This window comes from Brassica napus, chromosome A9 (assembly GCF_020379485.1).
Source record: "Brassica napus cultivar Da-Ae chromosome A9, Da-Ae, whole genome shotgun sequence".
In the NCBI taxonomy this organism is placed as follows: domain Eukaryota; kingdom Viridiplantae; phylum Streptophyta; class Magnoliopsida; order Brassicales; family Brassicaceae; genus Brassica; species Brassica napus.
Genome location: NC_063442.1, coordinates 42832248 through 42856853, shown reverse-complemented (window position 1 = coordinate 42856853; position 24606 = coordinate 42832248). Strand labels below are relative to the sequence as shown.

The 24606-nt window shown below is 33.8% G+C and overlaps 5 protein-coding genes and 1 long non-coding RNA gene across 9 annotated transcripts; 2 read left to right on the top strand and 4 right to left on the bottom strand.

Moving 5' to 3' along the window:
- Positions 1-457: 457 nt before the first annotated feature.
- On the bottom strand, positions 458-3225 carry LOC106419883 (4-substituted benzoates-glutamate ligase GH3.12-like). Its single transcript, XM_048741847.1, has 4 exons — positions 2837-3225; positions 2253-2354; positions 1381-2156; positions 458-1278 (listed from the first exon to the last, which is right to left on the bottom strand). Exons 1-4 carry the CDS (start codon positions 3145-3147, stop codon positions 710-712), a joined length of 1758 nt encoding a protein of 585 aa, XP_048597804.1. The 5' UTR covers positions 3148-3225; the 3' UTR covers positions 458-709.
- A 1519-nt stretch (positions 3226-4744) lies between these two features.
- On the bottom strand, positions 4745-6097 carry LOC106419885 (transcription factor bHLH167-like). The gene is made up of 3 exons (XM_013860728.3): positions 5860-6097; positions 5140-5460; positions 4745-4999 (listed from the first exon to the last, which is right to left on the bottom strand). Exons 1-3 carry the CDS (start codon positions 5959-5961, stop codon positions 4931-4933), a joined length of 492 nt encoding a protein of 163 aa, XP_013716182.2. The 5' UTR covers positions 5962-6097; the 3' UTR covers positions 4745-4930.
- Positions 6098-13343: 7246 nt separating this feature from the next.
- LOC125578607 lies at positions 13344-15646 on the top strand. The gene is made up of 2 exons (XR_007316720.1): positions 13344-13826; positions 15188-15646. It is a non-coding gene; the product is annotated as an uncharacterized LOC125578607 (long non-coding RNA).
- BNAA09G48050D (uncharacterized protein At4g28440) lies at positions 15212-16364 on the bottom strand. Of its 2 annotated transcripts, none has more exons than XM_048741846.1 (3): positions 16240-16364; positions 15729-15960; positions 15212-15619 (listed from the first exon to the last, which is right to left on the bottom strand). In XM_048741846.1, the coding sequence occupies exons 2-3, from the start codon at positions 15955-15957 to the stop codon at positions 15429-15431; spliced, it is 420 nt and encodes a 139-aa protein (XP_048597803.1). In that variant the 5' UTR covers positions 15958-15960; positions 16240-16364; the 3' UTR covers positions 15212-15428. The 2 variants fall into 2 exon arrangements, with proteins under 2 accessions (XP_048597803.1, XP_013716081.1); XM_013860627.3 differs by having other exon boundaries at positions 15729-15978; positions 16244-16284.
- A 580-nt stretch (positions 16365-16944) lies between these two features.
- Positions 16945-18893, top strand: LOC111200424 (transcription factor bHLH90-like). Of its 3 annotated transcripts, XM_022691558.2 has the most exons (7): positions 16945-17173; positions 17270-17467; positions 17554-17692; positions 17773-18027; positions 18104-18292; positions 18370-18546; positions 18622-18893. In XM_022691558.2, exons 1-7 carry the CDS (start codon positions 17070-17072, stop codon positions 18715-18717), a joined length of 1158 nt encoding a protein of 385 aa, XP_022547279.2. In that variant the 5' UTR covers positions 16945-17069; the 3' UTR covers positions 18718-18893. The 3 variants fall into 3 exon arrangements, with proteins under 3 accessions (XP_022547279.2, XP_048597801.1, XP_048597802.1); XM_048741844.1 differs by having other exon boundaries at positions 16945-17467; XM_048741845.1 differs by lacking the exon at positions 18622-18893 and having other exon boundaries at positions 16945-17467; positions 18370-18615.
- Positions 18894-19081: 188 nt separating this feature from the next.
- Positions 19082-21691, bottom strand: LOC111213734 (polygalacturonase At1g48100). The gene is made up of 6 exons (XM_048741843.1): positions 21190-21691; positions 20672-20803; positions 20388-20597; positions 20252-20296; positions 19964-20171; positions 19082-19708 (listed from the first exon to the last, which is right to left on the bottom strand). Exons 1-6 carry the CDS (start codon positions 21595-21597, stop codon positions 19125-19127), a joined length of 1587 nt encoding a protein of 528 aa, XP_048597800.1. The 5' UTR covers positions 21598-21691; the 3' UTR covers positions 19082-19124.
- Between the last annotated feature and the right edge of the window lie 2915 nt (positions 21692-24606).

The following is a 24606-nucleotide window of genomic DNA, read 5'->3' as shown; positions in this document are numbered from 1 at the left end:
ATACATATAAATTATATTTACGGTCATTGGCCATGCTCTTTATCTGTCAGTATTTTCACTTTTTCAGGTTACACATCGAGAGACTATTGCTATTCAGCATTATTACCGTTTGTGTCTTACATGGAAAGTCTTACTTAACCGAGGGACAACCGGCACCTCTAAAGGAGAAAACATCGTTTATGCTGCAAAAGGCTGCCTCGAATCATCATCCGAGACAGTTTCTTATAACCGCTTTGGTACCCTTTCAGTTGGGTACGTTAACAGTTTTAAGGTTTAGAATGAAGTTTTTTTTGACAAAAAGTTTTTCTATAGTTTCTTCTCCCCTTTTGACATTTCTATCATTCTCGTTGTAGTGTTATTAGTTATTTGTCTTTCCGTCTAGTTTTTTTTCTGGTTGTAATAGTCTAATTTTTTTTAGATATGTAGTTTAATCGGTTGGTGTGTTCAAAAAAAATAATAACAATAATGCTTCACATGTCATTGACGGAAATAAAAGTAGTGTTTCAAATGCGAAGCAAATACAAGAGGATGTAGACCAAGATACTCAGATTAAGCTAACACAAGAAAAGCACACAACACATAAACCACAAATTTCTCCACAAAGAAACCATTCTCACCAAATAACTACTTTACTTCATTATTCTTCAATTAGGCAATCTAATTGTTTTTGGTGGCAATCATCACCATATACAAATAGATCATATCTGGATCAGAGAGTAGGGGATCTGTCGCTGAAGAACCGAGCAAGAACCTTGTCTTCAAGAAGCTTTAAAGCCTCAGTAGACTTTATGCAAATAGGTGTCTTGTATTGAGATATAGAAGAACCTCGCGAGAGAAAAAACTCCATGAGAGAATCAAACGTTCCTTGTTGCACAACCCTTATCTCTAGAGCTCCAATTGATCCCTCATCTCCCCTAAGTCTCCTATAAATACCACTCAACGATTCCTCCATGACACAACAATACTCTACCAACACCTTGTTATCAAGTTGTATAACGGTGGTGCCATTGTTGACTTTGGCTTTGAGTTCCACGTAAAAGACGTAGTGACCCGGTACAGTGGAGATGTCACCATAGCATGTGAAGCCTGTCAAAATCAAATCCGAAGATTCAAGAACGACTGTTGCACGAGCCAACGCCTTTGAAATATCTTCTTCAGTTGTTGGCTCTACATCGACGCATAAAACCGTACTCTTTCTACGTACGAATCTGAATTGTGGTGTGTTATTGTAAAACCCAGTGACCTGTAAAATATCTCCCACTTTACATCTGTGTAAACCTTTAAAAAAAAATATCATAACAACGTTAGTTAAAACAAGAAGTTATTTAGACTTAGTTAATAGTTAGTACTTAGTAATAAATAAATTAAATGGGAGACTACCGGAATAGTTTGTGACCAAGGGCTCATAGTAGTGACCTAACGTCACATCCACAAGATCAACAATCTCGCTTGTGTCTTCTCCATCGGCATCAACACGTATGAACTCGAAATATGACATGTTGGGTAGGAATGTGTAGGACACATGTTGTGGTTTGCTTAGAGGATTCAAATTTAACCCGTAAAATGCTTCAGAGGATGCATAAACTTTGGAAACTAGAGGCAGTTTATTAGAGTAGTAATCCAGTGCTGGGATGTGTTGAGACATAATTCCTGTAACAATAGTTTCAATGCATTTGGTTTTGGGCCAAAGTCTTGTAATGATACCTTGCCAAGATTCTTGTCCGCATTCTTTTTCGATTAAATCTGCCAATTCAGCATTTGGTTCTCTAAGGATGATAGAGACAGAATCTCTACAACTAAGGTCGGTGATCCAGTCGCTGACATGACCAGATCGGATATTACTAGACAACTCTTTCCAGTAATTTTCAAGAAAATGGACTATTTGAACCAAGACAGAGGGGAACGTAGTACCGACACTTACAACCTCGTCTCTCTGGACAAGACCACATAGAAGTTGACAGTACATACTCTGTTCGGGATCCGGACACAGTGCGACCTCATATGGGCTTGTACTATTTTTTGCCATGCTCGAATAATATTTGCTCTTTGTGAAGCTCGTTAGCGCGGGAGCAATAGGCAAACCACAAGGAGTTGTTGATATCTTGTGAGTGAACCTAAATATCATCATCTTTCCTTGCTTATAACCATCTACGTGCCTTAAATATCAACCAAAAAGATATCAATCCATCTTCGCCGTCAAAATAATTACTTGTCAGCACATAAAAAAAGGAAAGCATGTAAATATTAATTACTTGGACATAACGACAGAGCTTAGTGCATAGCCGAATAGCAGATTCTCAAAGTAGATGTTGTTCGTAGGATATATCTTTTGATTCCCACTTGAAGTTCCAGAGCTAAACAACCATTAATTTACAAGAGTGCAGAGAATTGGGACTTACAAGAGTGTGTGTGGAATCTGACTGTGAACAGCTTATCAAGTCCCTAACAGCGGATCAATCTTTCTCTGCGATTTACGGAATCGTTGCAGATATTAAATCTGTTGTTCTATCTTTTGAGTTCTTTTCTTTTTCTTGGATTTCTCGTGTGAGAAACAAAGATGCTGATCTGGTAGCAAAGCAGGTGTTATCTGCTGAACTTGGCTTAAATGTCGCACCTAACTTTGGTTAAGTAATGAATGCATGTGGTGTTTCAAAAAAAAAAAAACAACCATTAATTTACAACAATTTTATAACTCTTTGATTCAACAAATCTTTCATATGCCAAATTTTAGCACAATAAAAAAAATCATTCATATGTAAATAAGAAACTCTAGTTTTTATTTTTTGGAACAAGGAAACTCTAGTTCTTCAATGATAAGCTGGTGTATAGTGTATACCTTCGGTTAAACGTAGTAATGGGTTCTCCCGAAATGATGTCCGAGGGTTCTCCATTCGCCACACGATCGATATAAGGCTTAACATCTTCATAGCTCACCACTGGTACGTTCTTTTTAAACAGCTCTTTGTCAGAGCTTCCCTCGAGAAAACGGCTGAGGTACTCTGTGTTTGCGTTAGCTTTAAGTATCTTGGTCAATACATCATCTTGTATTAGCTTGGCATTTGAAGTAAGCTCTTCTAGAACAGAGAGATCACAGCCTAGACTCATATTTGCTATTTTAGATGTCTGTAACACACTAACACCAACCATATCAGGGTTCCCTTATATCGATGCAAAAGTTTTAAAAAATGTCAAGCGTTGAAAACCATTTAAATTGTTTATACAAGCCAGACTGGACTATCGATTTGAAAATGGACTAGTACATGCTAGTTTATATATAAACCAGATTTGGGTATCTGCCAGTGAGGCACACTGTATACCGATGCAAAAGTTTTTAAAATGTCATGCGTGGGAAGATTAATTGAGTTTAAAACTACATTTGAATACACAAGCCAGACTGGAATACGCATGGATCAGTACGAAGATGTACTAGTCGTGCTAGTTTAATAAATATACAAGATTTGGATATCTCCCAGTAAGTTAACTAGCCAATAATAAAGAATCCAAATAAAAGCTTACATTGCTGCAACTGTGCAAATAACACATGCAGCGTATCTTCAAGTCTAAAAAGCTAATTTTACAAAGACAAAATATTTTATATGTTCACACTTATTAAAAAAATACATTAAATTATTATAATAATTGTATAGTTTTCTGTAATTATTAATTTTTAATAATTTAACCAATGATAATTCAATATAGTTAATTGTAATTCAGTTTCCGTAATTATCAACTTTTAATAATTTTCCCACATCTAACATGGCATTATAGTGCTGAGCTCAGCTTTCGAAGCCACGTGTCAGTCACTGATTCTCAGCCACCTGCCTCACGCTCCGCCCTTTTCTCAATCGTCCTCCACTTCCGCCCTCTCGCTCTCTGGGATATATATAAACAGAAACGCCGCCGTTTTACTTCCACGTCGTCAACGTAACCGTATCTGTGAAAAAAAGTGTTGTACTGCTCAAGGAACCAATCGAAGCGTCTTCCACACACCCTAGCTTGTAGGGATGCGCAGAGGTATTAGGTAGGGTTGCAAACGACGACGTTTTAGGTCGGATTGATTGGGTTTGATTTTGATTGGGTTCACGTTAGCTACTGTGAGAGCTTAGTGCCGTTTCGATATACCAGGCGGTGAAGAATCCGGCGAAGAGGAAACGGCTTCTCCGTCGTAGGATTGGATCAGATCCATCTCGCGCGCGATTGCTAGATTCCAATTTTGTGTGAAAGTTAAATAAATAAACCCGACTTTTTTTTATCGTTTCACATTTACCCCGGTAGTGTGTTTGTTAAACATTTACACCCCCGTTGACTTTTCTGATAGTCAAACCGAGTAAAACCGAAAGGAACCGAAAGCAAAATTTAAGGTTTCTTCCGCTGACGGTAAGCGATATAATATAACACATGGCGATATTCAAGAACTGTTAATCTAGAAAAATCTGAAAAGACTTCTACAGAAATGTAAACGTAATTTATTTGGTCTGCTTAGGTATTCATCATCATTACATCCAAATATTTTTGCATATTTGTCAACACATTCAAATAAACCACACGTTTGTTAGACTACAAATACTTATAAAATTACTAGAAAAAAATACACTAAAGATGAAGAATTTATAAGCTATTTTCATATACTGTTTAAAGTGTATGTAAATACACGCTGATGTATGCTTCTAGCTGGTCGTTGTTTGATAGTTTTGCATGGATGTGAATTACTGTAATGAAATTATGCATTGGTTCTGAGGACAAATCATCAATCAAGAAATGTATTTTTAATCGTTGACGCATGCATGCTTACATATCGAACTCAAAAACCAACGTTATAAAGAATTTAAAGAACTATACATTTTCAAAAAGTACTCTAAAACATTGCATTAACACTAGCTAGTGTAATGTAGACTAATGATTCGGACTTTGATACTGATTCTGTGCTTCATCAAAAGATGAGATCCCTTACTCTCTCTTCTATCCTTGATGGATCAATTCCGATCCGACATATGATAGCCTGCAAATATTCATTTAGGCAAATACGTACATGCATAATCAAAGTGAATCCAAAACTATAGTATTAAACATTTTTTTTTGCCAAATAAACTATATTAAACATACGTGACACGGAAACATGTGAATGTTTTTCATACATACCTGGCCTACGATTGTATAAATGATCATCCTATCATTCAAGTTCTGAAGATTAGCATTCATAACTTGGGCTCCCTCTTCTTCAAAAACGCTTACAAGCTCGTGTAACATTACTCTTTTCATGTTCAGATCCATAATCAGATTCATTTCTATGGTCGAGTCCCTCGAATATATACTGAGTTTCGGCAGAAGAGACGATGACCGTTCAGAGTAATTCCCCATTTCTCCTAACAAACTCATTTTCTTCTCCCTCAGATAATTTACCTTTTCTTTCAATTGGATCATGTATGATGTCGCTTGATCTATAAGTTGAGGTACTGGTAACTGTTATAGCCAACAAAAAATAATCTTAAATTAATTACTTTCATGATTTTTGCATGAATCTTGTGATGATCAATATATAATTGAAACATAAAAAGACTATAAGTGAAACCACTTGTTTTTTGTCTGCATAATATATAATAATTTGAGTACATATTTTATTTTGCATAAAAGCGATTGGAAAATTAGCAACTGAGCGTCTAAAACCAAAAAGTAAAAATCCTGGTTATAAGTGGAGTTGTGTAGATGATTTTGGTTGCATATAGGGGCGCGCTTAATTAGACGGTCATATTTTGTAACAATGCATACATCTAGAACTACATACATCTGACACTAATTAATGTTTAGTTATGTTTTGTTGACACTCAAAATATAATTACATAAGAGAAAATAGAAACATACCCTATGAGTGGGAGAAACATGAGAAGAGAGTATAATGAAGAGATCTTTCATGCGCGTTCGTCGCTCTTTCTCTCTGAGGTTTCGTTGTTCCCTCGGCGACATTGAGCTTCCTTCTCCTTTCTCTCTATCACCCTCCTTCTCCAATATTATTTTGTTTTTAAAAAGATTTTATGTTACTGTGTTTTCTCTCTTTTCAAATCCATCCCATCACTCTATTTATAGAGAGATAGCAACAGATCAGAGTCACAAATCTCAAATTTGATAGAAAGAGCATATGCGTATTTGGATAGCATCACTTTCCAAAGAAAGTCATAGCTTTTCTGTTTGCGTCCGGGAGCTTACACACTACTTAATAATGTGCTTGTTTTTTTTCCTACCAAGTAAATTTTATATTACTTTAGTTTTCATTCTAAAGAGTTAGAGATACTAAAATTTCAAAAAAAATCCAATAGTATAATTCCATAGTATAATATATATTATTTATAAAGAATTTTATCAGATAAGTCCAGTTATCAGCTGACGGAGATTTAGTAGGGTTTGTAGAAAATTCTTATCAAAGACAATTTCAATGGCATAATAGTCAGATATGATAGACAAAAATAAACAAAATTCCTTACAAAAGTACTATGTTTTTTTAATTCGCCGAGTGAACTGTATATTGCCCGTATAAAGGGTCCACGACGTACCAATTCCATTTTCGATTTAATAAGGTGCACATGTTTATTATCCAATCACGGGTCACAAAAAAAAGCCAAGATAATTCAACAAGCTATCATCAGTCAACATATAAGGAAAGGACACAATTATACAACCCATTCCCTACAAACATACATAAAAGGACTAGAACACGTTGCACAAATTCCAAAAAGATTGAACAGTTTTTGGCCGTTTTGGCGACTTTTTTCACCGATGTGCCGTTTATTTAAAAGACTTGAACGTTTTGTCCCAAAAAAAAAAAAGACTTGAACGTTTGCATGGAACGATCTAAACGTTCACGGGAGATGAATACGTAAGAAGGCTATCTTGGGCACGCTCATGCATGTAAATATCCAACGATCAACGTTTGCGTTTCTGGCAGAGAAAAAAAGAAAGAAGGTTATAGACTTATAGAATTCATAAAATACTTATTCTCTTGAAATATAGCAGTGATAGAAAGCGGAAAATTTTGTAACGTTCCAACCGCCAATACATGTGAAAATTCGTTCTTTCTTCCGAATTGGAATTGCGTATTATTTATTAATTTTACAATTATTATGTGATATTTTCCGTCTTTTGTCTTCATTTATAAATATCATGCATGAATCATTTTATGATAGGCCAGCAATTTCACTATTTCAGTTTCATGTTTAGTTTTGAAATTATTTCTGGAGAATAAATCAAAAAGATATATATATATATATGGAATCAAATAAATTATTTTTAAATTTTAATACTTACCATAAATCACAAACTAGAATGCTATAAAATTATAAATGGAAAACATGATTTTTCAAAAAAACATATACAAAACATGTTAGCCGCAACGAAATAAAAGAACCTCATTTGTACGTCGCCTTTTCTCTTCTGTATATAATTCGTCTAGTCGTCTTACCTATTTTTTTCGACAAGTGTTAATTTTAGGCTTGGTGGTTTTCCGCATGTTTTTTATTTATTTCTTCATACATTTATTTCCACACTAGAAAAACAAAAACTTAGAGCACAAACTAATTTTTAAATTTTAGTGTTGTATTAATTATAGAACCACCAATTATTGATAGACTTATTCTTGGTTCATCCCATAGGGTGAACCTAGAGGTTCACCAACCAATAGGATTATGTTATTTCAAATTTGATATCTTTTATAAAAAGAAACAAATTATTGTCAAGTTATATTATGTTTTTAAAATAAAAAGATAAAAAAGTAAAAATAGTCGTAATTACCAAAAAATATTTTTAACGTCGTCAGGAAAAAACTAAACCCTAAATCCTAATCCCTAAACCCTAAATCCGAAACCCTAAACACTTGGATAAATCATAAACTCTAAATCAAAAACACTAAATACTAAAACACTCAAGGATTTAGGATTTTAGTGTTTAGTGTTTTTGATTTAGAGTTTATGATTTATCCTAGAGTTTAGGATTTTCCCAAGGGTTTAGGGTTTCGGATTTAGAGATTAGGATTTAGGGTTTACTGTTTTGCTGATGACGTTATCAGTATTTTTTTAAAAAAAAAATTCTTTTGTTAGTACTATTTTTTTTTTACTTTTTTATTTTAAAAACATAATATAATTTAACAATATTTTGTTTTCCTTTTTAAAAAAATATCGAATTTGAAATAACATAATTCTATTGGTTGGTGACCCTAGAGGAGTGCCCCAAGAATAACTCTTATTGATAGCAATATCGAAAAAAGTATCGGCCTACTTAACACGAATTTATCTATTTGTCCACATAAGTCATTTACTGGCCATACAATTTTCAATGTATTGTCGGACGTATCATTCATTTTTGCTAATTTGGCCACGAAATTATATGCCAAAAATCCCTAATAAATGCTACATACTGTTTACGGACAACTTCAATAGTGGATTTATCAAATATCCAGATATTTTCCTTTTTTGTTTTTTTTTTGTCGACATCCAGATATTTTCCTTCATCATCTATATTTAAGGAAACTAGTCTTATTGAAATGGTTGATTCGATGTTCTAATACCAAAAATATGATACACAGATAATTCACGCAAATTTAGTAACCAATGTTAAACACGCTCTTATGACATCGATTTTTTTTTTGGTATTATTCCCACAGAGGGATAATCAAACATGAAACATACTCTTATTTTATACTATACGAGTAATTATTAAATTACAAAGTGAGTAATTGGTTTCATGTTACGATGCATTGGATCTTGTTAGTCAATAAAACCTTAAATCTTCAATCGGCTTTTCTTTGTACTCTTCCGTAAATAATATACATGTGATTTGTGTAAACATATTTCTTCTTTCATATCATATCATAAAATAATAATCATAATCGCTTCATTTTTCGATTTCTACAAACATCTTATTTGAAAATGAAGGTTGATGAACAATAAATCATCATTATAATAGCCATCTGCATCGATGATAATAAGTTCACCATGAATTTCTATATATGTAGATCTCATGGACATTCTTCTTTTACACAACGGAGTTTCATCCATCCGTCGAAAGTCGAGAAAGCCTCGAAACATCATGCATGGTATAGGAGGAACAAATTTCGATCTTGTACTTATAAATATAGTGGTATATCAATATTTTTTTAAAATGGTATATCAATATTGCAATAAAACATCATTGATTATACGACCTTTTGTAAATATTCTTAAATACTAGAATAAGAAGTTTTATAATTAAGATTGCATACTCAAAGCATCAAATGCCAAACACAAAAGCAAGAGGTTTTTTTTGTCATCGACTTGAACAAAATCAATTAAGACTCCGCTAACAAAAAAAAGTAAGGGGGATATAGTAAAGGAAATTCTGTCAACTTTATTAATTATTTTTTGTTTTAAATTAATTTCTAACGGAAATATTGAAGAACACTGTCATTACTACCTGATTAAAGTATGATAACTATTTGACTACATTGTGTAAATGTAAATAATGCACAATTTTTCTATGTCAACAAAAAGATATAACTGGATAGTTATTCTAATTCTAAAAATCTGTAACCAAAATTTTAAAACCAAAAACTAGTTCAAACGATCAATACCTCCGTTTCATATTCCCCATGTTCCTAAAAGATCCATATTTTAGTTTTTTCACACATTTTAATAAAACACATTAAATTTGCATATTTTTTTGTGTTTATCTTCTTTCCACAATTTTAAGTCATCAATTAGTGCAATTAAAATTTTTGAAGTTTGCAATTAGTTAATAAAATATGCATTAAAAATGTAATTATGAATCTTTTAGAAACAAAAAATTTCTCTAAAATATGTATCTTTAAGGAACAGATGGAGTATATAAAATCTGCAGCTTATTAGGGATATTAATGTATGTGGACAATTTCTTATGCCGCAAGTTAGGTGTAAACAAAATCTAAATCTAAAAAAAATTAAAATTTCTATTAATTGTGTAATGTATATAGATCAGACTTTTTGAAATGTGTGTATCTTTCTTCCAAGTGACTTGTGAATTAATGCTTTAAAACATACTAAAAGATGATATCCCTCACTCTCTTTTCTATTCTTGATGGATCAATGCCGATCCGGCATATGACAGCCTGCAAATATTCATTTAGACAATTAAATCGTATATAATAAAAATGGGTTCAAAACTAGCTACATATGTGTATATATATATCAAAATAACGTGACACATGCATGTGCGTTTATGCGTGGATGTGTTCATACAGTATACAGACCTGGGCTATGATTGTACACGCGGTTCTATCATTCAAGTTCTGGAGACTAGCAGTCATAACCTGAGCTCCTTCTTCTTCAAAAACTCTCATAAGCTCGTGTAACATTAATCTTTTCATGCTAACATCGATAATAAGGTTCATCTCTATGATCGAATCCCGTGAATGAATACTGAGTTTTGGCAAAAGAGACGAAGATCCTTCTGAGCGCTTCCCGGGTACTTCTCCTCCTAACAATGATTTTTTCTTCTCCTTCAAATACTTTACATTCTCTTTCATTTTGATCATGTATGATGTCGCTTCATCTATAAGTTGAGGCACTGGTAACTGCTGGTGCCAATACAACAAGTCACACACACACACGCATATATTACTCAAATGTTTTCTTTTCGCATGAATGTGTTTATAATCAATATAACACAAACGGAATTAGTCCTAGCTAGCTATGAGCATTACTTGTTTGTAAGTCATACACACACACGTATTATGGAATACATCTATCATGAAATTTCTACCTAAACTATATGCAGATAAAGTCCATGTATATATAATGTGCTATATAGAGATTAGAAAGAGAGACTAGGAAGGGGAGAGAGATCCAGACCCTACGAGTGGGAGAAACATGGGAAGAGAGTAAACAAAAGAGATCTTTCATACGCGTTCGTCGTTCTTTCTCCCTGAGGTTTCGCTTTTCCCTCAAAGACAATGAGCTTCCTTCTCCTATTTCTCTTTTCCTCTCCATTCTTCTTTAAGCTTTTATGTATGTTACTATATATAAAAGAGAGAGAATATAGGGAGAGGGAGAGATTGACTCTCTCTCTATATATATAAAGAGTGAGAGAGTCACAGTTCTTTTGAGAGAGTGAGTTGCGTAATTGTAGTGGAAAATGACATTTTTTGAAGAAATTCAGGGCTTTAGTAATTGCGCCTGTGAGCTTTACACACTACTTAATAACTGACTGCTTATTCTTTCTTGCATATATATGTAGTTAGGATATATAGTGTTCAGTGATTCGGTTATACATGTGTACAGACTTTTATTCTTTAACTAGAAAAAGTTCGAGTCATGCCCTACTTTTCATAAGTTCGGAATCAGTCGTTAATAATATGTGATGACATAGCGTAAAACCTTCTTATAATACTATTAGCCTAAAGCACCGTTCGTATATATAACTCTAGGTTTTGTTCCAGTAAATTGCTGAATCGACAGTGTATCAGGTTCTTAGATAATTCTTATCAAAAACATAAGTATAACTGTAATACGATCGACCAATGAATGGTTTAAATGAATGCCGTGCAAAAGTGTGCAATGTTTCCTATCGACAAAAATAAAAGAAAATGTGTTTTCTATTACCGATTGAAAGAGACCTAGGAAACAGTCATCATTAACTAATTAGGTGCACGTATTTTAAACCCCAAATTATAATACGCACATGTCATAAGCTGCGATTATTCAACGTTATCATTAACTTTCATTATCATTTATCAAGGTAACATACCAGAAAAGGATACAACGCGTTACTTACAGAAGATAATTAAACATTTTTGGCTAAATTGTTGACCTAATTAACCTGAGATATTGCTTACAAAAAGGCTTGGAACTTTTAAATGTAGAAAGTAAACAAAATTAAACTTTTAAATGTGAATATGAATACAAAGACAGAAAATTAGAAAGACAAAAGTTATGGTTGCACACTTAAAACTTTATGGTTAGCATATATATTGTATGTTTTCACTTTCGAGAATATACAGTTAATCAAATCGGACTAGGTTATTTTTTCACGCATCACCTACTGCTATGATTTTCGTTCGAACCCGATAACCGAATTAAAGTCGAGCTTTGTGAGCACCGAATAAATAAAAGTTTAATATAAATAATAATTTTAACTAAAAATAAAGCATTTGAAAATTGATATATGGAAAACAAGTTAGCCGCAAAAAGAAAAATCAAAGAAAGACATTATTTGTACGTCTTTCCTAGTTTTAGAAAGAAAAAAAATCGTCGAATGATTCTTAATTAATAAAGACTGTATCATTCTCGTCCAGCCGTTTTCTTAGACACTGCTATGAGTGCTAATATTATTCTTAGTGCATTTTCCACATGTTTTCTATTTCTTCAAATGTTTGAACACCAGTACATGAAACTAGCTATTTATACAAGTCATTGTTTTGAATTTTGGTTCCCATCATGGTCATCGTATTGGTTTGTCTGGACAAGATTTGTATCATCCAAAAACGCAATTAATATAAGAAAATAGTTATTTGATATGAATCAACATTGTTTTCGTAATTTATCTTTAATATATCAAAAAATTTAGAAAGTAAAGTTATAAAGATTTATTTATTCTATATTTTAAACAAAAAATAGCATAAAACTATACAACATATGTAACATATATTTTCATATTTTCAATTTAAAACTAGAAAAATCTAAAAACTTATGTGACAAAATCTGATGATTAGTATTTTGCATAATTTGCCTTCCATGGTCTGTTTTAAGCTAATACCATGCATAGCTGATTGTCATAATAATATATAAGTATAAAAATTAGAAATATATCATTAACTCTGGCTCCATATTTTGTTAACGAATTTATAATAAGTAAAAACATTATAACACCTTTTTTTATCAGAATCATCACAACATCATGTTATAACAACTTTTCATGTAAGGCAAGATAAATATGTACTAATGTAAGAATACTGAATATATACACATGTAAATTATAATAAGAGTATGTTGATTGTTGATTATGAAAGCTTGGGTCGCTCAAAAGAGCCATGATAGCTCAGAGGAGACAAGATCGCTCAGAGAAGCTCGGAAGAGACAGGATCGCAAGGAGTAAAGTTCAATTAAATCTCGCCATAATAGAACCCTATCTAACTTTTGTTGAACTGCAAGTCTACAGCTTAAGGCAGTTTCTGTCATCTTCTACCTGTATATACTTATTTCCAGTCGGGTTCGTGAATACGCTAAGGGGATGTATTGGATTAAGTATTTTCCTGTTCAACACCCCCCACACACACAAAAGAATAAATCATGTTTAAGGTGTACTTTTCTCAATTTTGTTATCATTGAAACCAACAATTTTAGGCGATGTAGAATGGGAACCGTTGCGCAAAGTCTCGTCAATCTGATACTTGGCTATTGTATTCTTCATGATGACTTGGGTGAATAAGTTGTTACAATTTTTTAGGAATTTACTTCCGAATCCAGCCACCTTTTTGCATTGAAAATAGACATGCTATTCATATATGATTTGTACATATCATGAACGCAAAAGAAACATGCGGGAACCAATCGTACGTGTCATTAGTCAAACCAAACAGTTAACAATACATTCACCAAACCTATTAGACGAATATATCACCAAACCTGTTTGATGTAACTATAACCAATAGATTTTGCATACAAGCCCTCGTTTTATACAAATTGAATGGTGGTTTCAGTCTACGTTTGATGATCCAACTCCATTGGTAGAATAACATATACTTATTGGACCAAAGTGACAGTCGATGTATATCCTTATAAGTTCTTTTTTTTTTCTATAAGGAAACGAAATCTAAAACAAGCGAATGATAAGTAACATCTATCTTATTAAAACTCAAGTACAAAATTGGAGTGTTTGGAGACTTGGATAGGACTTTTAAAAATTTAGAGTGTTTGGAAACGATTGCAGTCTTTTAAAAAAAAATATTTTTGTTTGAAAACAAGGATAGTAGTATTAAGAAAAAAAGTAATGGGCTTATGTTTTTTTAAAAAATTGAAAGTTATCTAGGCCACTTTTAAAATATACCAAAATGGGTCAATCTAATTCCCTAAAAAAATTTTTTCTAAACTAACCATAAAACAAAATTTAAACTTTATATACATATTTCAAATCAAAATAATAATTCAAATTTGATTTATATCAAAAATTGATTCAAAAATATACATATATTCAAAAATGGATTTTTACTAAACTATTTTTCAATAACCATTATAAAAAAATATTGTCAATATATATAAGAAAAATATAATACAAAGCCCAATTTGAAATACCAACTCAAATTATGGTTTTCATATTTCATATTAAGTTTTAAAAATATAATATATGTAATTATTTATATGATGGTATGTATAAAATATTATTAATTATATGATTACTTATATGATGGTACATATAAAATACGATTAATTATATGATGATAAAATACGATATATAATAATGAATAGGGATGGGCTTTTGGATACCCATACGGGTTTAGTTCTGATCGTTTGTATTTTGGGTTTTCGGGGTCAAAGATTTCAGCCTTATTAGAATGTTTCTAAATTTTGGTTTGAGTTCGATTTGGATCTTTGCGGGTTTGGTTTGGGTTTGGATAACTAATTTAAATTATTTTTAAAGTCTTAAATCATTATATATTTTAAATTTCTCAAAATGTATAAATAAAATAATATATTACGTATAAATTTGAATAACATATGTCATAATACTTAAACTTAACATATCAATTGGCTTGATTTAAAATTTTGGATACGAAATCAATAATTATTTTAAGTATTTTTGGTGATTTGAGTATACTTTAACTATTTCAGATATTTACTTTTGACTATCTATATATATTTTCAAGTATTTAAACCAATTTAAAAGTATCATTTTGATGTTTTATATACGTTAAATCTAAAAATAATTAATATATATAAGTATATAAATCTATTTTTAGATAAATTCAGATACCTAAATACTTCGGTTCGGATCAGATTCGGTTCTCTAAATAACAAAATTTTGAATAATTAGAATATTTAATCAATTTATGTTTGGGTTTGGTACTATATCTTTGGATCGGTATCGGTTATGTTCCTCGGATTCATTTTTCCAAATCCTAATAATTACATGAAAAACAAATATCAACATATTTTTCAAAATATACACCCGCGCAGGCGCGCGGGTCAAAATCTAGTGATATTTTAAGAGAGAATCAATCTACTTTAAAAAATTTCCAACCTGATTTTCAAAACGACTACAGAGTTAAGCCGGATCATACATAAAAAACTGAAACTAGCAACAAACCCATCTGCAAATTCTAATACGCAAAACTCAAAGCAGAGAAAGAGAGAGGTTGCTGTTGCTTCTCCAACTACAGAGTAAAGAATGGATGTTCTGAGTCACTCTGCTCTCTTTTGGTGGCTGGCTGAACTAAATCAAGCTTCCACGCTCACAAGCTCATACTCGATGAGAGAAAGATTGTTATCTTCCTTGACAGTGATGTCTGTGGCCTCCTCTGCCACTTCAACACGGCCCCATCTATCAACTGCAAGCCTCATAGATCCCTTGTACATGTCAATCTTTGCATTGCGCAGTGTCACCACCTTGCCTTCTTTCATCAAATCCACTGATTAAAAAAAAAATGAATTAAAAAACATCAATCAATCAATCAGATAAATCTCTAAAATCATCACCTAGAAGACATTATTGAAGATGCTAACAGAGAGTATTGAGACCTTGATCGTTTCGGGCAGTAAAGATAATGATACCAGTCTCATCACCAACAAGACATTCAGCAATCCGCATCTGACGAGCCTGAGGACCACTAGGACGACCTCCTCCTCTCTGCATCACCGTCTTCGTGCTGATAACTTTCACGTTCAGTGAGTGACCATTGGTTCCTGGCCTCAGCTCATTAACTTTGGTGAACACAGGCTTCCTCAAAGCAGGTGTTGCCTCAGCCATATCTTTTTTTAAATTACAAACCTATAAAGAAGTAAACTTGATCGGATCAGCACTCAGACCAATTCAATTCACAATCAAATCATCAAAACCCCCCCCCCCCCACACACTGGATCAAACGTTTTAAAGCAATTATGATCATTTAACATCCAATATTAAATAAAGTTTCAATCTTTAAACCAAACAATGAATTGAACACAGAGGTACATGGAATCTACGATCGAGCAGATTAACATTGACAATAAGATTATCGAATTGAACAAGAAAGCTATCATTTGAGTTCACTTACGTTTTGGTTAGGGAGAAGAGACGACTTCGTGATTAGATCTGTCTGAGGGCGATGAACACAAAGTCCCGGCGGTTTTGTTTTCGTCCAAAACTCGTGTTTTAATACCAACCGTCGATCTATAGCCAGAACACGTGTCGGATCCTTTAAAAATCTTGGATTAAAAATCGATCCTTATACTCTGTAGAAAGTTTAGATTAGCCTTATAACTTTGACTAATACAATTTTGCACCCTCGGTTTCTCCGAATTATAACCGACTAAACCGATGGAACTTAACCGGCCAATTACAATCCGGTTCACTTCTAATCAATTTTTCTTTTGCTTCTTGGGTGGATTCGGTTTCGATCCATTAGAGCCGACGCTCTAGTCTCTATCTCCCTGGCTCTCTTGCATAGAGATGAATATTTTATAAACAAAAAGGTTTGATCATTTGCTTATTGTTTAGTGTAGCTTTCAAAACCATGCAAGTCCTTTCTGGCCGTTTCCGAGGACAAGATAAGCTTCTCTCCGTACGGTCAGAGTTAAAACTCTCTTTGTACAGATGTCAGTCATCTCTAGGTACGTTTTAACTCTTTCTTCTTTCTCTGTGTGTGTGTTTTTAATTCAAAAAGCGAAGTTGGTTAACATATTGTCCTGTACGATCGTATATTCGCGTTATGATTTTGATTTGACAGTGTAACTGCTCTGTGTATATGCCAAAACATCTCTCTCTGTCTCTCTCCTTACACCAGTTTATAAGTAAAGAACAAAAGAGTTCTCAAAAAGTTCAGGCTTCTTGTTTCGCTTTCCTTGTTTTAGCTGAAGAGTGAGTTATTGAGAGAGAGAGAAATGATGAGAGGTGTTGAGAGAGTGAAGGAGGTTCTTAGACCCTTGGTTGATTCCAGAGATTGGGACTTTTGTGTTATCTGGAAACTCGGTGATGATCCTTCTCGGTACACACACACACACTCTCACATTGTCTTTCTTGTTCCTTGTTGTTCATTTGGATCTCAGCTATTTAATTGTTCCTTATTCCGGTTAATCCGTAGGTTTATTGAGTGGGTGGGATGCTGCTGTAGTGGTAGTAGTTACACTGAGAAGAACATTAAGCATGAAGATGTGGAAGAAGAAGAAGAGAGACAAAAGATGAGCTCTATTTGCAGAGATGAACACAACAAGCATCATATAAGAAGCTTAGCTTGTGAAGCTCTTTCTCGTTTTCCTCTCTTCATACCTCTCTATCCCGGGTATTGTTATGCTTCATCCACACAAACCTCAAGACTTGATAAGTATTTTTTTTTTAAATAATACAAAGCTCCTTCAAAATTTACAGGATTCATGGAGAAGTAGTCATGTCAAAATCTCCCAAATGGTTGGTTAATTCAAGTCCAGGATCAAAACATGATATATTCAGAACAAGGGTTCTTGTCCCTGTGCGTGATGGTCTAGTTGAGCTTTTCTCCTTCACAATGGTAAACAAATTATATATTAGCACTATATTGTTTGATGGTAACTTCATAAAATGCGTTCTTTCTATTTTTGTTTATTTCAGAAACCGGTTGATGAAAGCATGGTTGATCTAATCATATCACGTTGTAACGCCTTCTTTGAACCATTCCCTGAACAAACACTCCCATGTGGAGAACAAGCGCCGTGTTTGATGAACAACAAGGAAGAGGATGTGGTGATGCAAGACATGACAAAGGAAAACTTCAAATCAAAGAATCTTCATTCAGAGAGAAAAAGAAGAGAGAGGATTAATCAGAGAATCTATGCTCTTAGAGCCATAGTCCCTGTAATTACAAAGGTTCGGTTTCTGGATCACTCTTCTTGTCATCACCTCCCTTGTTGATTGGATTGTTCATTTTGATTATGCTATGCAGATGAATAAAAATGGAACTATTAGTGATGCGGTTGATTACATCAATGAACTGCTAGTTGAGAAGCAGAAACTTGAAGATGAGCTGAGTGGAATCAACGAGGTGGAATGCAGAGCGGAGGAAGAAGCTGTAATAGCTAATCCAGAAGCTGAGAAAGTTTCCTCTAAACTCAACAAGAATGTGAACAACGAGGTATCTATTATAGAGACTTGAGATCATATCCATCCGTATATCAGACATGGTGAAATTTGGTTTCTGGACTCTTTCAGGTGAATCTTGAAGTCCACGAGACTGGTGAGGGAGATTTCTTGATTCGTGTAACGCAGGAGCATAAACGAGATGGATTCAAGAGGTTGATAGAAGCTGTAGAGTCTTGTGGACTTGAGATCATCAATGTCAGTTTCACCAGACTCGATCTCACAGTCATGACCATTCTCAATGTCAAGGTAACTTTATTACATCTCATTTACACTACTCAACTCACAGAGTCTTGAAGTCTGATAAATATTTGCATCTTTTAGGCGAATAAAGACGGAATTACACGTGAAGATCTGAGAGATTTGCTGTTCAGGATGATTATAACTTCAGTTGCAGGGTCTGTAAAACACTGTACATAACCAACCAAACAAATGTTTTGTTTGCTTGAGCTACAAGTTACAGCTTAGGTCTGATTCTCACAAGCTTTTTGGTGACAAGTTTATATGTTGACACTTGACACTATATCAAAATGTGCATCAACATAACAATCAGCTCCTTGTGATGGATTCTAAATCCATTTTGTTACATAAGTTTATCTACATTATTTTCTTATTCAACCTCTACCCCAAATCAGAACAATGCTGCAGCTTTCGGATCTCAAAATGGATCTATCATCACATGGTTCTGTTGAACAATGTGAGGCATTTAAGTAGGAAGACAAGTAATGTGTATGAAGCAGTGGTAATAGACTAATAGTACTAGTAAGTAGGCTAAAGAAAGATATACATTAATCTACATTGTTCATATTCTTAACTTACAAGACCCATCAACATACATCATGATCAGACTGAACTCTGTTTCTAGCAGGCTTCCCAATCTGTAAACAATCAATAGGAGGAAGAGTAGGACTATTGAGCTCACCAAACGTCTGCCAACAAAAAGGATCATACATATGATACCGTTCTTGAACCGGTTTAAGCTCAATTCCAGATAACTGCACATCTACACAAGGGAAGTCATCACTGCATGCGAAATGAACCGGTTTCACAGTATAAGTCCCTTTTATCCTCTCGTAAGTCACTCCTTCAACCGCAACAGCTGATGTCTGGTTCTTACATGTGGTATGGTCACAGTAGAATTGGTCTATCACTATCGGAAGCTGGACTTCGTTGAGTTGAATGTTTGAGAAGAGTATCCCTTTCACTGATCCTACTCCTCCTTGCCATGTCTTGATCCTGACGCCTGTCATCGTGTTGTGCATCGCCACGTCTCGTACTGTTATGTTTGAGACGCAGGCTTTTGTGCTGTCTTTGCCAAGACTACCGATGCTGATGCCGTGACCTGGTCCACAGTTTATGTTGTGGATATATACATTTGAGCAACCTGTTTGGATCGAGATACAATCATCTCCTGCACACACACACACGTAGAGAGGAGACACCATTAGTCTAACATTCAGATTATTCAAGATTCAAGAATTTAAGAATTTAAGATTAAATAATTCAAGAATTCAAGAATTCAAGAATTCAAGATTCAAGAATTCAAAAATTCAAGATTCAAGATTCAAGATTCAAGAATTCAAAAATTCAAGATTCAAGATTCAAGATTCAAGATTCAAGAATTCAAGATTCAAGAATATATAGTTCAAGAATTCAAGATTCATACCGCAAGCGAGTGTTGAGCTGTGAATGAGGACATCTCTGGTGTTCTGGAGGTGAATCCCATCGGTGTTTGGACTATCACCAGGTGAAGAGACGGCCATGTCATGTACCAAAACGTCGACGCAGTTATCGAACTTGAGGTGACATTGAGGACTGTTTTGGATCGTTATACCAGACACTTCCACGCCAACACTCCCGTAGAATCTCAGTGCCTTGAGAAACAAGAAAACACATATCAGTAAACAAACACGAATGAGATTACAACTTCACAATCCCAAAACTCTTTTCTCACCGTTGGTTTGATGCTTGGCATTTTCCAATCAAACTCACGTCTTATCTGTCAAATGTGAAACAAAAAAAGGGTTTGATCTTTGATGAATACTCTGCAAATGAAACGTGCTGAACAAGAAAGAAGACGATGAACATACCGGCATCGGAACAGAATTGTTCAAGGGAACAATGAGCTTGGTTTCACCATCAATGAAAGGGTAATCTTGTTGCCACCAACCTGAGCCTCTTCCATCAATAACACCTTTCCCTTGTACTTTGATTCCTTTCAGCTTTGTGAAATCAATCCACCACATTAACCCTTTTCCCCATGATTTTGAATCCGTTGGAGCTATAATAGTACCATCAAGCTGCAACAGGACATTAACTTTAGATTTTTTCACTAAAGAGTGCAATTTTTTTTATTCAAAAGATCAGTTCTCACCTGAAACACAATGTTAGCTTGACAGTAAGGACCAGAGAATGAGATTGGACCGACAAGGAAAGTGTATTCAGGTGGTATGATCATCATAGATGCCTCCACTTTGCAAGCTGCTGCCCAAGCCGCTTCAAACGCCTGCAAACGTTTATAAAACTCTGTTATTTACTCTAATCACCGTTATAATAATGGTTACTAAGCCTTGTGATGTGTGGTCCTATTTGTAATCTGTTATTTCTGTTGTCACTTGCTTTATATTCGTTTGTCTTTTTCTTTTGGCGCAAGTTAACATAGAATTAAAAAGTTTAAAGTGACTTCAGAGACAGAGAAACCTGTTTCTTAGCTTTGTTTTTTTCTTGTTGTTCTGTCTCAGTGTTCTCCCAATTGTAATTTATTTATTTATGTTCAATAAATTTCATGAAAACTATATATAAAATTAACTAAATAAATAAATAAATAAAAACAACCCCTAGGATAGAAAACTATACGGATAACGAAATTAATGAGGTAACTTTAATGTTTACCTTAGTGTCATCACATTTGCCATCACCCTTTGCGCCAAAATCCATCACATTGAAAACTTTGGATCCCTTTGGCGGCGGAAGAGACGGTGGTTGGACTTTTGGTGGCGGTGAAACCACCGGAGATTTATTGTGGTCACTTTTTGGCGGCGTTTTCAGCTTTGGCTTTGGTTTAGGTTTAGACTTGTGGTGATGATTATGGTTGTTGTTGTGAGAGCTGTGGTGGTGACTGTGGCTTTTTGGTTTCTTGCTTGACAAGGAATCAGACAAGTCAGAGGAGCTTCGGTGGTTATGTCTCCAATGTCTTCCTCTTCTAGCAATGCAGGTCTCTAGAGTAATGGACCAGACCAAAACCGCCATTAGCATTATCATTGTGATGCTTCCCATTCTTAGATTTTTTCTCATTATCATGTCTTTTTTCTCTGTATAAAGGAGAGTGTTATGATGGTTGAGACTAAAGAGACTTTGTTTTTTGGTGGCTTAAGTTGAAGAAGAGAAGGTTTCTGAGGGGATTTAAATAAGGAAGCAGTCCAAGAATGTTGAGAGGCTCACGGGTTTTCAAAACGGAATTTTATTTTAAAATTCTAAATTGAATCACTAATATCCATTATTTCCATGTTGTGACTGACAAACTTACTTATGTTAACTAGGGGTGGGCGTTCGGGTACCCGTTCGGGTTCGGGTCGGGTATTTCGGATTTTCGGATATTTCGGTATAGAGGTCTAGAACCCGTTCGGGTATTTCTATACTTCGGGTCGGGTTCGGGTATTTTTAGTTCGGATTCGGTTATTTCGGATCGGGTTCGGATATTTAGATTTTGAAAAAAAAAATTAAAATTTTCATTTTTCAAGTTTGTTGTATTTAAAAATATAACTTTCGGTTAACTAATTTTTTATTTTTAATAGATTGAATGGTTAATAGATTTGGACATAACATTTTAAAACTAAAAAAGCATTAATTTAGTTATTTTCTTTTTAATTTTGGATGTAACTTTTTGTTAATTTTTGAAATAAAAAACTTGATATGCATTTTAAATGAGTAGCAAATCATTTTTTCGTAATTGTATGTATATCATATGAACTTAAAGTATGTGTAGTATCAATATAAATATTTTATATAAAATGAGAGATATAAACTAGAAATATAAGGTTAATTATACATATGTTCGGATAGCTTCGGATATCCATTCGGGTTCGGGTATTATCCGTTCGGGTTCGGGTATCCAATCTCTCTTTATTCAATACCCGTTCGGATATTTTGCTACTTCGGTTCGGATTTCGGTTCGGGTTTTTTGGATCGGGTTCGGGTGCCACTTCGGATATCGGGTAAAGTGCCCACCCCTAATGTTAACTAATGTAATATCATTAAAAAACTAATGTAATAAATAAACGAAAAAGTTCCTGCTTATAATTATACGTACGTTACCTATATATGATATAATAGGACCATAATATTCGATTTTACTTGGAGTTTTGTAAAACAAATGATGATATTGACAGTGATGTAAAGTGATTACTCTTGAATTAGTATTTGGAAGTTATGAGTTGAAAGTTTACCAAAAAAGTTAATGAGTATCAGTCAAAAAAGAAAAAGTTATGAGTAGAAAATATACCAAAAGTATAAATTATAAAAATCGATCTTTTTTCACCGTGGGTAAAAGTTTGTCTTACACAAACGGCCAAAACCTGAATTGTGGTGTAAATAGTCATGGGCAATGTGTATGCAACGTGGAGAGTTTTGGATGGCTAAAAGCTCATTTAATTTGGTTGTGAACATGTATGGCCAAGACTTCAACATAATCACACCTTATATGCAAACACGTGTATGCGCACCACGAAGTGGTGATACTTAACATGAGGTGTGTATATTCGATTTTAGGGGTCATCCTTTTTCATGATATGTACAACTACATCGATTGTGTATGTAACGTAAGCATGGGCTTCTAAAAGACTCAAACATGTGTTGGATCTGTCGTTTTGGCACGATTAGAGTGTCGTATGATTTTTCACATTTAGTGTATAGATTCGAGAGGCCAGGCAGGAAAATGATATTTATAAAGAAGACTTAGGAAAGTGATTTGTATAAAAAATCTAGATTTTTTTGTTGGACAAAACATGACCTAACTTTGTTTTATAAATTAACAAAATTAACAAAACTAAACGCAGTAATAATCTAGATATTTCATTATTTATTTCGTAAATACCTGTCATCTGGTCGAATTTCGACCGTCGAAACATCACATATTAGCTATGATTCCAAGTGGATAATCAAAACCTCAAAATATATTTTAATAAATTACGAAAGAGGCAGAAATATAAGTTTGTTGAGAGATAGTTTGTCTCAATATAATTTTCTGAAGAATTTAATTTATAAAATATATTATATATAAGAATATTATAACACGAACGAGACTCGTGAGTGGGTCTATATGTTGTCAATGGGGCACTGATTATAACATCTCTTTTAGTACTCACATGCACCACTTCACGGGCATTGCTTTTGGATTCACAGCTCCTCAATTATTATTTACTTATTAAATTGTTTCCTTATCTTTCAAATATTTTTCATGTTGAATCCATTCTATATAAAAAGTTCATTTATTATTCAAGAAAAACGACTTGCTGCTAAAGGAAAAAACAGAAACAGAAAACAGAAAGTAACCGAAGCTTGTTTCTTTAGGTCCTCATTATTTTATTTTCTTCTATTTTTTCTCATATTTGTATTATACACTGACTATGATGAAAAGTTAGAAACGAATTGATGTCGGCATTGTTTTTCTTGTTTTCTCATCATGAGATGTCGGCATTGCTTGAGAATGATAAAACTGTTATATTTAGTATATCAAATTAATAGCTTTAGACGTCAATATGCAAAATTGTCTAATATTCGGCAATTGTGAAATATTTTGTTCGAAATGAGTGAAACATACCAAATGTATTCGATGATTAAAATCAGTATTAGAAACTACAAAAGACAAACGAGACAAGATAGTGATTTCTGTGAAGTTCATGCGAAGTTTACGAAACTATACACGAGCCTTGGTTCTGGTTAAGTTAGTATAACGTTTTTAAATCCCATAAACTGAAGTTTTTTTTGGTATTAGCCCCACATTTTTAGTTGTCTAGCCAAAAGACCGTCTTACACTACAGGCTATTACTTGAAACAATTTTGGCAGTGGTGTACTTGAAAACAATTGTAGAAAAGTTAAATGAGTACAAAAATAATCTATAAACAATTTTGGCAGTGGTGTACGGATAAGCATAAACCATCTTTGGGATTCAGAAAAAGCTTTGGGCGCTCATAGTATTACACAACTCTCTATCAAATAAAACTAAAACTAAGATATAAATACAGAAAAATGCTCAACTCAACTGTTCTAAGCTGGAAAAAAGTAAGTTGATTTGTCCTAATGGTAAAAGA